This window comes from Somniosus microcephalus, chromosome 19 (assembly GCF_052327205.1).
Source record: "Somniosus microcephalus isolate GS21.2 chromosome 19, FLI_Smic_1.0, whole genome shotgun sequence".
Taxonomy (NCBI): Eukaryota; Metazoa; Chordata; class Chondrichthyes; order Squaliformes; family Somniosidae; genus Somniosus; species Somniosus microcephalus.
Genome location: NC_141005.1, coordinates 63,589,730 through 63,606,146, shown reverse-complemented (window position 1 = coordinate 63,606,146; position 16,417 = coordinate 63,589,730). Strand labels below are relative to the sequence as shown.

At 43.3% G+C, this 16,417-nt stretch overlaps 1 protein-coding gene across 7 annotated transcripts in view; it reads right to left on the bottom strand.

The window, feature by feature from the left end:
- Nucleotides 1-2,597: 2,597 nt before the first annotated feature.
- The window catches only part of mzt2b (mitotic spindle organizing protein 2B), a 29,937-nt gene continuing 16,117 nt past the window's right edge, over nucleotides 2,598-16,417 (bottom strand). For all 7 annotated transcript variants that reach the window (XM_085961905.1, XM_085961911.1, XM_085961912.1 and 4 more), the window contains one exon: nucleotides 2,598-4,071. In XM_085961905.1, coding sequence (XP_085818031.1) covers nucleotides 3,890-4,071 — 182 coding nt within the window. In that variant the 3' untranslated portion in view covers nucleotides 2,598-3,889. The remainder of the gene's footprint in view (nucleotides 4,072-16,417) is intronic.

Below are 16,417 nucleotides of genomic sequence, written 5' to 3'. Positions count from 1 at the left end.
AGATTTTTGAAAGGTAAGGGAGTCGAGGGTTATGGGGAGCGGGCAGGAAAGTGGAGTTGAGGCCAAGATCAGATCAGCCATGATCTTATTGAATGGCGGAGCAGGCTCGAGGGGCCAAATGACCTACTCCTGCTCCTACGTCTTATGTTCCTCTGGTTGCAGAGTCAGTGACAAGGGATTATCAATTTAAAATTGTCACTAAGACAGTGAGAGAGGTTAGAATTTTTTTATGCAGAGGGTTGTTGGAGCATGGAATGTACTGCCAACGCGGGTGGTTGAGGTGGAGATCATTGCAACTTTTAAAGGAAGAATAGATGAATATGAGGCAAAGGCACCGGGCTATGGGGAAGAGAGGATGGTGGAATTAGTTTTGGATTGTACTATGTAAGAGCTGCCAGACACGATTAGCTGAATAGTAGCCTTCTGTGCTGTAAACCTCGACGGTGCCAAGTCCTGGCGTGTTGCCCACAACCTTCTGGCTCAGAGATGTGAGCTACTAATGAACCAGTCTGATAGTTCGGACAATGGCTGCAGGGTGATTGACAAAACCGTTATACACGGCTATCTAGAAAGCAAGGTTTCCTGAAGTACTTATCCATAGATTGATGGCTAAACAGAAAGCAATGATCAACGCTGATGGCTTTGCAATTAGAACATATTAACGGTTAGCTAGACTCCTTCTGACTCAGCTGGCCTGTCACAGAGCAAAGGTTGCAACCAGATATTAACCTGTAAAATATCCTGCCTCAGCACAGCTTGTTTCTAAATTTCTTGGGTTGATTTTGCATATTCAGCTAGTTTAGCAGCTACACCAAGGTATATTTATTGTGGCCAGCCCTTTCTGATAAAGATATTAAAAGATTTTATGATTTTGAAATCAGATGAAACTCCCTATTCAGTACAGTCATCTCCTCAGCCACATCAATACAAGGATTTGCTGCAGTTTCTTTTTATCAAAGGAGGTCTCGTGTAAAACTCCTGCAGGTACAAATTCAGTGAACCAAGCTCAGGTCATTGCTGCTAATCGGTGCAGTGGGAGTATGAGAGAAATTTAATTCCACCAGTTTGTTTAACAAATGTACCCATCATTAGTTTTTAATAAGCTCAGAAAATTCCATCAGTCCCTTAATTTGTATCACATTATTTCTGTTCTGTGAGGCATAGTCTGCCGAAACGCAAGGTTCTCCTAAAGGACTTTTTTTCTCCGCCTCAGATGAGATTCCCATTTGTAAGTCATGCATCTTTTTATAATTGGCATTTCAACTTTCAAATATTTATGTATAATTCAATCCCTGGTCAGTGCCGAGTTAACTGATCACAGCCGGGGATCGACAATTAGCGACACCACCCCCCGGTGAAGGAAGAGAAGAAAAATCAAGCAGGTGTTCTGATCCTGATCCCTATCAAGTGTTTCAATGACATGTATTTATATAGCACATTGAAAAATGGATCAATTCAAAAATATACTCCCTGCTAATAAGAGTGTGTGTTTGTATATACCTTGTTTGAGGACAGAATCGAGCTTGGATGTTGTGCTCCCACAGTGAAGTAGGCCGTCAATATTTGGGGGTAGATTTTCCTCTTCGATGTCGGGGCACAAGAGCTTGGAGGGGTGAAAGCCCTGATCACAAAATTGGGCACCAGCTGCTCATGATGTTCTGTGCATTAAAGCGTAAGCAGCTGGTTGCCAATTTTGGCTTCTGTGCTGCGGAGCTTTCACCTGGCACTGTTGAGGCTCACACATAAAGAATAGACTCCGAGGTAAGATACTGGGAGGTGGTTAGTTTTCACAGAACAGGACCACAGCAAGAGTCAGCTCTTTCAGGATAGGAAGAATATTGGGGGAGAGGGCACAGTAATTCAAAAAATACATGTAATTACTTCTTATTTAAAAGGATTTTCATAAGCAACTGCTAATCAGGCCCCTCAAAATTCTCACTGTCAGCTGGCATATAGAAATAAATAAAACATGCAGAAAATTTAACAAAATTGAAATGGTCACCCAACAACTTTTCAACTACCGCCCCCAGGAAGGAGGAGGCACGCTTGCACAGGGTTAACATTGGTCAGATAGGCCCTGGGGCAGGCAAGAGAGGAGCTGGAAGACGGAAGGTGGGGCAGGGTGGGAGGAAGGGTGGGGTGGGTCTCAAGTGAGAATGCAGCAGAGCTGAAGCATTCCGGGGGACAGGTGTGATGGGAGCACAGAGGAACTTGAGGAATTATCATCGTCGCCAAAAAAAAGTTTGCTCTGGTTGGTCCACTCTAATCATGTGACACCACAAACCAATGTTGAGGAATCTGATTGGTCTGCAGGGTTATGTGGTCAGCATGGCACAATCAACACAAAAGGGCTCGTTACAATCATAGGATATTGAAAGACACAAGATTCTTAATCGAGATGGAGGAAAAAGACGTGATTTTAAATTTAAAAACACGCACTTTCAGTAAATAAAGACATTCTGCCAGAATCGGGAAGTTAAATTTGTTGATACAGGCAGTTCACGTCCTTCAGTTACAATAGAAAATTGAGATTTTTCCCCCCAGTTTTTTTTTCTGTTTCTGTTGGCCCAGAATATGAAGGTGTACAGCAACACATGGCTGATACTACACGTTTATTTGGAGCATGTATCCCCTTCGGAAGACACATATATACAAAATACATAGTACAGGAAACTTTGTGCTATCCGGCACCCACGGGACCGAGCTGCTGCCGTTGCCTCAAAACTGCCGTACTCTCCAGAGTTAATGTTGAGAGATACGGAGATTCTTATCTCCGTATTTGACAACAAACACTGTTGCTTAGCAACAGCTTCTAAACACTCGGGTGTGGCCCTAAAGCTCTGTAGCTGAAGCTGTTGCTATAGCTACAGACCTTGCACAGCTTGACTGTTCAAACAAAGCAAAAAAAACAAACAAAAAGAATAAAAAACGGCTGTTGATTTTTGCCGGTGGCTCCAGATTGCCGATAGCTCACCTCCGGATAGCACAAAGTTTCCTGTACAGCATAAACACTGCTTGAGCTACACATCAACAGGTAACTGATCACAGTAAGGAGTTTGATATCTTCGAATCAGCTTAGGATGCCGTGAAAATTAAACCTTTGTTGATTTGGGGGGGGTGGTGGGTGGGTGGAGGGCTAGAAATGATTAACTTACATAAAGTTCAATTTACAGAGTATGTGTTGCTCACGATGAGGAACAATCCTGTGAATTTGCATGCTAACAAAGTGACATTTTGGAAGATATAGGAGATTTGCCCGTGTGGAGCACCTGATCACAAATTCTGGCACCAGCTACCCACAATTTTCAATCATTAAAATTGAAGGCGGGTAGATGGAGTTAAGACACAGATTAGCCATGACCTAATTGAATGGCAGAACAGGCTCGAGGGGCTGAATGGCCTACTCCTGTCCGTATGAAATAGTAGATAATACGTGCACGAATTTTAATACGCGCTGCGGACGAGAGAAGCTCTAATGTCCGGGGTGAAGTGGAAAACCTGTTGCTTGCCTATCTGTCTATATGGGAGGCTGAACATAGCTCATCCCTGGCTTTGTCACGCAACTCATCCAATGAGATTGACTTGGAGACGTACTGAGCCACCTCAAAAGTTGGCCAGCACCTGTTACATTTACAACAGCACTTTTTAAATGACTTTTTTTTTCAGTAGTGTGAAAGGCAACAACAATCTAGTACAATCACTGAACCAAGCTACATTTTCCTCCAAGCTTGCATCACAACAAACAAGTGATCAAGAGTCTGGTGGCAGCAGATTCCACTTGCCAGGAGAGAGAGCGGGAGAAAAAAAAATACGACAGGACCCCCCCCCCCCCCGCTTTAAACTCCTGCAATGCGGTCATCTTTACGTCAGATGTTAGACATGCTTCGGTCTACTGGCTGGATGTTGTTTGTGTGCTGCTGCCACTTCCAGTAGTTTTCCCGGTACTGCTGCCTTTGGGGACTCTGGTGGCGCTCGGCTGCCGCGGCACTCGCTGGCTGGATCCTTCCCGGGTGGTGCTTCGCTCCGTCTGTGTCTGTGCGCCACTGATGGCGGTGTTAGATTTATTTCTCACTGCGAAGGAAAGAAGTAAGGGGGGGGAAAGAAAGCAGTCAGTTTTGTAATCAAGACATTCTGGAATCTAAAAGCATCACCCACTCTAGCAGAGGTAATATGTCCTGTTGCTAGTGTTCCTCTAAGGTGAAAAGATGGGTCAAAATACACTGATATGCCCTGTTGTGATGTGAAATATAGCGATGGCTGCTTTATCAAAATGGTGTCTATTTGATCCTCTCCAGTCCAGAGGACAACAACCCATCAGCTGTTTTGATTAAATCCAACAGACATGATGCCAAAAGGGAAGAGAAACACACAATATAAAAAGTGGTTGGACTGGCACAGGTTAATCCCTGCTTCCCAGTAGCAGACTTGATAGCAGTTTGGGTACTACAATTAGCCTTGGTGTCCCTGAAGGGAAGGGAAGGAATGGGATGGGAGGAAAAAAATAGCCAGGAATCCTGCTCCTGATTACTGTTCTCTTACCCTTGTGGGACATGCAGAAATGGACATTGCAAGAACAGGGCCTTTGCTGTGATGGCCCCATAGTTGGATAGACTGCTGACACATAATGGAGGGTAATCGCTGCCCGTGGAATCACAGACCAGTATGATTTATGGCTGGTAGAAGAGGAACATTGAGGGCAAAGGGGGAGAAGGAAGAAAAAGAGAGAAAGTGCCAACATATAATTTTCCTTCTTTGGAAAATATTGACTGTTTTTTTGGGTGGAAGCCATTGAGGAAGGGAACAATTACATTTTCATGCAGAGCTGAGGTGATCCATCACAGAGAGGAAAAGCATAGACAGAACCACTCTCCCTAGTTATGTCCCTACTAGTGAATCATGGAGCAGCAAAGACAGCAGTGGACAAGTCCACAGCCAAGACTGACCTCTCTTTACTTGCTTCACTGAAAGGGGTTGCGTGATTGAGATGGAGGGTAGGGTGGGGTGGGGAGGAGATACACGATGGTCAACGACAAATCAGTTAAAAATTTTAAGTAATTTTGCTTTATTAATGTGGCATCCCTTTCCTTTTAATCTCCTCACGATCCAAAAGCTTGTGCAGATCACCTCTCCCAGATCTCTGCCAGTGCTACTTTGGAAAGCAGCTGCAGGGTACGATTCCCTGCATGCTCTCCCCTTCCCACCGAGGTGGGATCAGGAGTCTGCTCATGACCACAGCTGCACTGTCAAAGATGAGGAGCTCAGCACGTGGGGGATGGTGGGGTGAGCCTGCAATATGCCGCTCTGTGCAAGGCCGAGGTTCTCTGCTGCTGCACGGCATAAAGTAGTCCGGGGCGGGAAGGGGCAGAAACACATCACCTTTCCCAGAACTGCTAATAAATTTACAGAAAGCACAAAGCCTTAAATCCTTATCCAGATCATCCCTTCCACATGCAGAAAATTCATTACTTGTTGGTATAAACTGAAATTGTTCTCACAGAAAGATGGACTTTCAGAAAATAAATTAAGACAGCCTATAAAAAGTGAAAAATTAATTTGAGGAAAAAAAACCACAGTATAGACCTACACCTTTTCACTTGGAAGCTGCATCACTAAAATACTCCTCTAATTTGAAAGCACACATTTCAATAAAAACATGGCTCTCTGTACAAGTTCGAGTGCTGCTTCCAGCAATCAATTGCCTTACTCAAGGTGAGCGAAGAGAGAAGACGCAGACAGAATCAAACTTCTGCATAAAACAGAACCGATTCTGCTCTGTGGAGAGACTTTAATGACCAACTTGGAAACCATCTGTTCAATCGGAATCACCAACATTTTTCACTCAACTCTGAAAATGTTACTGCTGAAAAGACTTGGGCACTTTTGACATCACTGTACTGTGTAAATTTAATTAATCTCTGAATGTGGGCTATGATCTTTGAACACCTGCTCTTTGTGGGTATGAACCGCATTCCCACCCCTCCAGAAAAGCTACGATAGACATTTTTCCTCTCGGTCTCAGAGGAACACCAGCAATTATCCAAAGAATTTCAGAGCACTGGAAACAAATTGGATTAGAAAAGCAGCTTTTAGCGAGCAAATAAAAAAGGAAATGTGAAAGCCAACTACTGGCAGCCTAATCGTGCTCCCCTGCCATTACCTACAGCACGGAAACGACAGCACAAAGCAAGCCAGGTCTGCCACATCGCCAGCAGCATGGTAACTCACAGCCAAGGGGGGGGAAGTCCGATTGCAGGAATTCATAAATCAGCAGGTAACAAGCGCATCTATTCCAAAAACAGGCACCAGCAGGATCATACTAGAACCGGATTCCACAGGGACTGTCCGAGCGTCAGTGGGAGTAACCGATTTTTAAGAACAGACATGGTCATTCACTTGGGCTGTTGTCCACACAGGCCTGTGATCCAAGAACAGTGTTCACGCAACTATCAGCCTCAGGAGCTGACTGCTGCATCAGTTGTTTCAAAGTCGAGAAGCAGTCATTCAAAAGTAAAGATGAAACTCACGATGTACAAGGTCCCGTAATCTAAATGACAATAATTAACTCGACAGCCTTTGTTTAGCATGGGTAATTTTCCACCCAAGTCTCCACTTTAGGTCTCATCTTCAAACGTGTGCAAAGATCCGGAAGCATATCAGGTCAAATTTATTATCTACGTACAACTACAAACATACCACTGCAGCACTGGAATTTTATTATAAGAGGAAGTAAAACACAACCAGCTCATGTTCCCTTAAATGTGCTTATCCCACAGTTGTACTTTCATGTACAAGGGATTTTATACGGTCCTCTGTCTGCCTTTCTGTGTATCCCTCCAAATACATAGGGCTGAATTTTGCCGGCGCTCAGAGTGCCGGTTTGGAGGCGGGTCCGCTGTCAAAATCGAAATGATTGACAGCGGGTTGGGAAGCTGCTGCGAACCCGCCTCCATGTAAGTTTCCAAAGTGTTGGGTGTTCGATTTCAGAACAGATCCGACACCAAGCGGCAGGGAGGCATTTAAGATACTTAACAGCCTTTTTCTATTTTACCACATTTTTAACGGGGTTCACGTTGTTCGGAGATCAAGTAGGTCGGGTTCTCTATGTCTCCCCATTGCTGTGAATTGGTGACAGCTGCAAAAATGATATGAAAGTTACCATTTCATAGCTGGTCACTTTCCAATATCAGAAGCTTGAGCCTCCAGGACTTGGAAGACACTTTTGAGCTGTATGCAGTTTGGAAGTGTTTGGAGTAAACTCTCTATCCACTGTCACCTCCTTGGAGCAAGCTCACTCACCACTGACAGATCGCTTCTGTCATCTCACTTTCAGCTGCCATCTATTCCAGCAACATCGGTGCCCTTTAAAAAATCTCACCTTGGTCCTCTGAATCCCTCCACAATCAGCCCCAACACCAACAACACCAACACTTCTCCTCAATCACCTGATGCTGCACACGACACAGGGCATCAGCACCCGACAACATTGCTGCAAGCAATGGCATCACCATGGCCAGATTTACTTCACTTGACGCTGTACACCCTGGCTGCCACATGATGCGCCAGGTTGACACCAGCACCATAAAGCATTCCTACAATGACCAAGCCATTCCTTTCCCACTCCTCACCATTGCGGGGGGAACCGTTATATCTCACCAGTCACTACAACTCACTAAGCCACTTCCAAAGGTGAGCACAGATCAGTACAATAAGGCAAAGTGTTGAGCATAAAGATTTCAATGTTTGACAACACATTAACAGAAAATTTACATGAACATTGCATAAAACACTCAAGTGCCTACCCTTTTGTGTTGTTAGTTGGTATGATTGCACTAGGATGAGGGCGAGGGTGAGGGGTGGCTAGTGAGATGGGGGATGTGATAATGTAGATAGAGAGGGATGAGTGGAGGTGCAAGGTAAGTTGGTGTGAGTAAGGATGTGCAGGAGTAGGATAGGGAAGGCAGAGTTATGGGGATGTGATAAGTGGCAGAGCAGGATGTGGCTTTGCAGTAACGTTTCGTTATCTACTGAGATCATTGAAAGGTTTGCACCACTGCAGCCTGGTCCTCCTGACGACATCCCTGCTTTTGCCCTCCTGTGTAATGTGCAACCGGGCTGCGTTGATCTCCTAGGGAGGTCTCTTCCGCCCTTGGAAAGGAAGAGGACCTCCCTGCGTGCTGTGACTCCCTCCATAAGCATTTGGAGGGAGTCGTGCGAGAGCCTGGGTGCAGCCGTCCCCCTTTGTGTAGTGCTCGTCAGTGTTTGCAGCACCTCAATGCTGCAGAAAACTGACAGCACAACTGTCAAAATGAATGCGGCCATGGTCCCTTTAAGGAAACCGGCTGATGACGCATCATCAAATGATCATCAGACCCGCTTCCTTTTAATTGGCCGGGAACCCTGCAGGGTGGGCTTAACAAGCCCTATTAACGGGAGTAGGACCGGAACCCGCCAACCACCTCTCCCGCCATGATCCCGCCTCCGCTGGCAAAATCGCGGCCATAGAAATACATACACAGAACTAGGCCATTCAACCAAACCAATGTTTCAGCGTTTACCCTCCAAGTGAGCAACTAGTTCTAATCCACAGCTCTCATCCTCACCCGCATCAATCCCCACAATCCCATCACCCGTGCCCTGTCCAAGCTCCATTGGCTCACTCTATGTGATGGGTATAGTAGCCTAGTGGTTATGGTACTGGACTAACAACCCATTGATCTTAAATTCAAATCCCATCATGGTAAATTATGAAACTAAATTCAACAAATCTGCTAAATTATGAGCCAGCACCTGAAAATGACCAAGAAAGCTGTCATAAAATCAAACTGGTTCACTAATGTCTGTCAAGAAAGGGAACCCACTACCCAGACCAAACGCAGATTGGTTGACCGCTTTGCGGAACACCTCCGTTCAGTCCGTAAGGATGACCCCGAGCTTCCGGTCGCCTGTCACTTTAATTCACCGCTCCATTCCCACTCGCACCTCACCGTCCTCGGCCTCTTGCACTGTTCCACGGAAGCTCACCGTAAACTCGAGGAACAGCACCTCATCTTCCGATTAGGCACTTTACAGCCTTCCGGACTCAACATTGAGTTCAACAATTTCAGATCATAACCTCGGCCCCTATTACATTTTTACTTTTATTTTTTACCCACACCTTTGTTTTGTGCCCTTCCCCCTTTTTTTTTCTCTCTCCCACATGGCAGCTGTCTCCCATTCTGCCAGTGCATTTCACACCTAATCTAGAGCCGTCTTTTGTCTCCACTAGTCCTATCACCATCTCATCTTGTTTTGAATACCTCTTAATGTCTCTTCACTTTTGTTCTCTCCCAGTCTGGCCTCTTAATCTATTTCATTTCCTGTGCTTCTTTAGTTTGACAAAGGGTTTTCACCCAAAACGTTGACTCTATTTTCTCTCCACGGATGTTGCCTGGCCTGCTGAGTTTTTCCAGCATTTTCTGTTGTTATTTCGGATTTCCAGCATCTGCAGTATTTTGCTATCAACCCACTACCAGTACCTGGTCTGGCCTACAAGTGACTCCAGTCCTGCAATAATTGATTCACTCTTAATGCCCTCTGGAATGGTTTAGTAAGCCAATCAGTAGCAAAAGAAGTATTGGCAACTAGGAATAGGCATCAAATACAGTATTACCCACATATCAGGGAAAAACAACTTTAAAAATGTAATTTCAGAATTCGTGCCATCATTTTCAAATCTTTCCGTGGTCTTATCCTAATCTTAGTTATCTCATTCCAGTGCCTTCAGCTGTCTCAGCTCGACTCTCTGGAGGTCCCCACTCCAAAACCCTCCACCTCTCTCTGTGTGTATAAAAGCCTCTTTAAAACCAATCTCTTTAATCAAGCCTTTCAGATCCTCGCAAAACAAATTGGGGCCTGTTTGTTTCTTCCTCGGAAGTGCCTTGGAATGTTTTTCTGTGTTAAAGGCACAACATTAATGCAAGCTCTTATTGTCCATTGAAAAAAAGAGAAGGGAAGAAACCAGCAGGATTGACAGGGTAGATGCGGAGAAGCTGTTTCCCCTGGCTGGAGAGTCTAGAAGTAGGGGGCACAGTCTCAGGATAAGGGGCCGGCCATTTAAGACTGAGAGGAGGAGGAATTTCTACACTCAGATGATTGTGAATCTTTAGAATTCTCTACCCCAAAGGGCTGTGGATGCTGAATATATTCAAGGCTGACATAGGTAGATTTTTGGACTCTAGGAGAATCAAGGGATATAGGGATGGGGTGGGAAAGTGGAGTTGAAATCAAAGATCAGCCATGATCTTATTGAAAGGTGGAGCAGGCTTGAGGGGCTGTATGGCCTACTCCTGCTCCTAATTCTTATGTTCTTATAGGATCAGTCTCTTCCCCACAGTGTTTGGTCATTTGCAGTGCAGGATTGACTTGACAGCTGTGAAGCTCACACTTCTCATATGCCAGCCCTCTGGGTTGGCGATGGAGTACATACACTACGGAGATGCAGCAATAAAGATGGGATGACACACAAGGGGGAAGAGCACTGCAGTTCAATTTGATTTGTATTTTGCAGGAACATTTGGTATTTCTACAATCAACTGAACATACACCGCAAATGTTTGTGAAATAAAAATCAAAAACTAAAAATAAACGGTGACCAGTAGATGGGAACTTGCAGATGCAGTCCCGAGTGCAACACCACGGGGCTAATCTCTAAGGTGCAGGGCCAAGTCTAACATTTCATCAAGAGCAGCAAGTTGTGTCTCTTCAGTGCTGCAGGCAATTTACAGTCAAACCAAAGAAATTGAATCCATTCTGATGTTAAAAGGCAGTGGATGGCCAGGTGTGGAAACTCCTAACTACTTTATGGTTTACTGGAGACAGAATAACTGTGCAATTAACTAACCACCACTATTTGAGAAGCTCAGAAATCTCAGAACAGAAATGATCTAAACTCAAACACATACCATTTGTGTATCATGCAAGTCTCTCAAGGCCTCAAACAACATAAAAGGATTGAAGAAGAAAGGGATATTCAGCACTTCGAGTCTGCTCCTTCGACAAAATGTCTACAATCTAACACATCATGGACACTGCCTACCAAATTACCGGAGGGAAAAGTTCTGCATGCAATGATTCCCAAAGCAAATCAAGTACAGACAATTTTTTCTCTGGATATCCACATTATGAGAACAAAGATTCCCCCATTATAATTTTTTTAATTCTTTGGGAAACAGACCTTGTAATTCCCAACTAAACCCAAGAATGTATTTATCGAGAAAGTTAAAGTTTCAGAGGTTAATTACAATGCACAAGAAATAAAGCAGACATCGAAACTAACAACAGAAAATGCTGGAAAAACTCAACAGGCCAGGCAACATCCATGGAGAGAAAATAGAGTCAACGTTTCGGGTCAACCCTTTGTCAAATCTAACCTGTTGGATTTCAAAGTGGAGACCACAAGATCAGATTTCTGTCCTTCTGGGGCTGGCATGAGGACAGTATCAGGAGAATTCTGTCATTATTGACTTACAAGCATGTCATGTAGTTTATGTTGCTGACGACCAATCAAAATATTTTCTATTATAAGACTATTTTTCTTTGGGCTGAAGTTAGGATAGGGGTTCATGGGAATGTGCCAATATTTGGAGGGGGTCTCATATAAAGGAAATCTAAACCCAAGGATGGACAACTACCTCCAATGCCCAAGGAACATAGTGTAGTACTGTAACTTAGGTTTAAAACAAATGGAAATCAGTGGCTTCAAGCATTATTTAAGACAATTGGTTAAGGTTCCTCTGGACTCATCGGAAGATATCTATATTATACCTGTAGGCAACAACATAGCCATTAAGATGCTGAATGGATAGTCCAAGATGGGCACAATCAGCAGGCATGCTCAGTGAACAGGGTTTATTTTCAGTTGGTGACCTGATGTAGAATCATATGCCTTTGATACACAACGTTCCTGTATGTTAGCCACATAAAGGAAGCAGCCAAGCAGACATGCATTACTCTATATAAAAGCCCAGCACACCGCTTAAAAACCTTGCCGCTAATTTAACTAATATATCTACAGAGTCCAGAGTAAATATAACAGGTGTTTATTAGTTTATCATCGATACCTCACACCTGCAGACATCTTAGGGTTGGAAAATTCCACTCTTCAAATCAACACACATTCGAAAGCCAGTATGCAATTTTCAACTTGCATAATTTGAGTCTAGAAACACCCAACATTGTGGCACCAACTACAAGTTTCTACAGTGCTCATTACTCGCAGACTTTAAGACTTGTTTCACAGTACTGCAACAAATGGTTAGAACAGCAAGTCATGTCAGGCTGCAGTAGAAATGTTTAGAGAGTAGATGATGAGCTTTGGGAAAAGCTATTTTCGTAATCTAAAGAGCCCTGTACTTCTACAAATTTACCCGGACTGCACGCAGCGCTGGAACAATCTTATCGTACAGAACAAAAAGGACACATCCTGCAGAAAGTGTAATGATACCTGCAGATCTTCCTTCGAAACAATTTTCAGTTGCAGCAACATTTGGAACATTAGGTGCTCCCTATACAGGTTTGATGTGGGGGGAAACTAGTCCAGAAAATTTATCAGGCAAATTGCAAGCTTTCAAGAAAGCAAGGATGGGTGATTTCTACTGTATATACATTCCACAATTTAAGGATCACAAGACAGTGATGTAGTGTAAAGACCACTAGGCTAAAGCAATCTGATGCAGGTGGAATCCTGGACTTCCACTTCAAATGTGTCTTAGGATGAACCCCAGTCTTGACAGAAATTCAAACGCATACCCTTTCAACAGAGGAGGTTTCATCAGCTCCCCATTAGACTCCTACATGGAGGAACTAATCAATGAGGTGGAAAAAGCACTGGTTTCTCCCCTTCAGCAGTGCACTGCTTATCAGCTGATTGCAACTATTGTCAGTACTAGTCTTCTGAGAAAACTTACAGCCCAAACTGCCCCAACCCTCCTAACAGAAGTGGCGAGACAACAAATTAATATTACAAAAGAACTGGTTAAACCAAAGCTTTAGTTATCATTGTGATTAGTTGTCAGATTATAAGTTCACAGCTGGCAAGGATCAGAATCAAAAGACAGCAGTAGTAGAGATAGGAGCTCCCAGCACCAACGATCCAGTGAATGGTTGCTTTGAACGAGACAATTTAGCATTAAACCCAATTGGAAAAACTAAGCTTCTTTACAACCTTATTTGCAATGCTGGAGAATAAATCCGACAATGGGCACATAGAGGTTTCACAGATCCAGGGCCTCTTGCCATCCTGACCCCAAGCAATGACTCAATTGGGAAAATCAACATGGCAGCTCCTAATAATTCAGTTGCCATCCTGATTTCTCCACTCCACTCCCCCACCCAATCCCCAGTAAATAATTCCTTTTCCACAAGATCATCAGCACATTAAGTACATTGCTTTATTTATACACGAGAAGCTGAGACAGACACCGGGTTGCTGGATGCATCAATGCCACGTCGACAGCATTGCATTTAAGGCAGTGAACAAGCAGGTTAGCAGGTGATTAGATGAAGCAACAGAACATGGACAACTCCAGAAATGGTTAGATGAATGAGTGAATGATTCTGTCTCAAACTCCTTATGGGCCAACGTCAAGTAGATTTTCTGCATACACACTTTATCTTAATGGCTTAAGGCAGAAAGCGATGCTTTTAACATACACATTACTACAAGAATCCATTCCACCTTTCAAATGAGATTAATTAGTAAAACTGAATTACTTTGTGAATGCATTATGATAAAAAAAGGCTCATGTACATTAGGATTAGTGAGTCAGCTCTTATGAGATGGATATTTGTGCAGCACTGAGTGTTTCCATACATCTGGATACCTAGAAAATTCCAACCCTTAGATCAACTACTTCCTAACCCACTCCCCTCTCAAACAGACAGTCAGATCGCACCAGGAACCAGAGCTCACACGTCATTGCTTATTCTTTCTATTTTACTGATTATTGGAGCATACCTTTGGGAGCCCTTTGAAATTGGTCATAAACAGGTAGTTTTATTTAAAAATATCTTTGGTTTCAATATTATCCAACTACTCCATTCCCTTAACCCAACTGCTTGTTCTTGACTCTTTCCAGTTATTGGTGACCACTGCACACCCTCTTCTCAACAAAAAAAAAAATCACAAGACTAACTTTGTTAGTCTGAATCTGTGTCTCATTGTCCCACTCTTGCAATTTAAAGTAATATGTCCTTAACTATCTGATATACCTCTGCAGGCTGAGGAGTCCAAGTTTTAGACCATTGACACTAGCCTTGTGGCTCTTCTCTGTAGTGTCTCCAGGGCTTGCATGTCTCCCTTGTGCCTTGGTGACCAGAACTGGGCACAATTCTCAAGGTACAGTTCAAGCAGAGCACTGTACAGTTTTATCACCACTTTATCTGACTCATTCCCCGGTTTTGGCTATGTACTTCAACATTCTATTGGCTATCAATCAGCTTGACATGTTTAGCATTGAGTCAATGAAGACACCTAGGTCTCTTTCAGCGCCATCCTTAGCATCACCGCTGCATACAGAATACCAGGTGTCTTTCCATTTTTCAAGGGGAGCTATTTTTTAAATAAGAAATTAAAAATTTTTAAATCTTCATTCTAGCTCAAGCACAGGCTTACCAATAAACACCGGTTTAACTTCTGGGATTTTGAGACAGGGAGCACAGTTGCAACTGCTCCACAAAGTATTTCAGATTAATAGACTGTGTCAAAAAGCAAGCAACAGTACTAAATTATACATAGACAGGACTGCAGCAACGACTGCAAGAGAATTGTAACACTGAAGACTGCATTCTAGAGATCTTGCTGCCTCCAAATACACACCTTTACTAAAAAAAAATGTATTATGGCTCAGTTATAACCGCAAACACTAAGAGAGATTACTGTAAAGCAACCAGCTGATTTATCAAAAGAGTTGGCGTTAGCCACCTGTGAAAGAGTTTAGCAAATAAAATGAAGCACTGGGATTAAATTGCTACACTGACACTACTGGGTCGGTCTTGCTTCTAACCCCACGATCAGTGGTTAGTGAGTTACACTTTGTTTTACTGCGGAACAGACACTCCTCGATTCAATTATAAAGCACATGTTGCATCTCAATGAGGTCATTGGCACCGACTTATTCTAGTGTCAAGCATTCTGAAAAAATTAAGAAATCGAAAGCTCTTAATACGAAAGTAAAGTCTTGATCACTTTAATCTCTGTAGTCAAGAGGCCAAATTCCCTCACTGAGTGCAGTTGACCTCAATGCATCCTACAGAATTGGGAAAAGTTATTGAATCAGTTCCACACAACATGACAGATTCAGTGAACTAGGAATTATGGTTTGCATAAAACTGATTTTAAAAAGCATCTTTCAGCACAAGGTCTAATGCCTAATGGTAAAATCTGATGTGGAGACAACACCCATGACTGTTGGGTAACAAAACGTACTTCCATTTTAACAGCGGGGTGCACAGACAGCAAGGTTTTATGATGCTGGCTGTGTTCGGTTATCATGGGATATTACCACACTTTATGATTTGCACACTGGGGACAGGTGGAAGAGGAGATAGGGGGAACAGAGACTGGACAACATGCACACTGGGGACAGGTGGAAGAGGAGATAGGGGGAACAGAGACTGGACAACATGCACACTGGGGACAGGTGGAAGAGGAGATAGGGGGAACAGAGACTGGACAACATGCACACTGGGGACAGGTGGAAGAGGAGATAGGGGGAACAGAGACTGGACAACATGCACACTGGGGACAGGTGGAAGAGGAGATAGGGGGAACAGAGACTGGACAACATGCACATCTTGGAATCTTAGCTTCACTGTGTGCACTGTATCAGGATAGCAAAGTTCTTTGGAATTTACTATACAAAATAATCCAATACTGCATCAAAACACTAATCTTTATATCCTAGGTCATCCAAGTCCTAACCTGCAAAGCCCTACCTGAAGCTAGACAGTGTCATCCCTATTATAACTGTTGAAAACACAAGTCACTCCATTTTGACATTCACTATCCACTTTATATTATCCCGTTTAGGGTATTTACAGCCGTAAACACTTAAATAAACCCAGTGTTCCCATAACAAAACCACCCAAGCCCCTCAATTGAATTACCCTTGTGTAGTTTATTGACACTCTGGTAGTATCTATTATGTTGGCAACTTCAGGCTTACTGCAATTAGTGGACTTACAGTTAATGCAAATACATGTGGACAAAAGGCATTGCCCAGTTCCTAAAAGAAACCAAAACTTAAACTTTATCCAGATATGGATAATCCTAATTTACAGAATGTTTAGGAGTTTTATTTTTGGGTCCATTATTCATAATATTTTCCTAATATGGTTTCCACAATACAATTTCTACCCACAAAGTTATCAAAAGTATCCC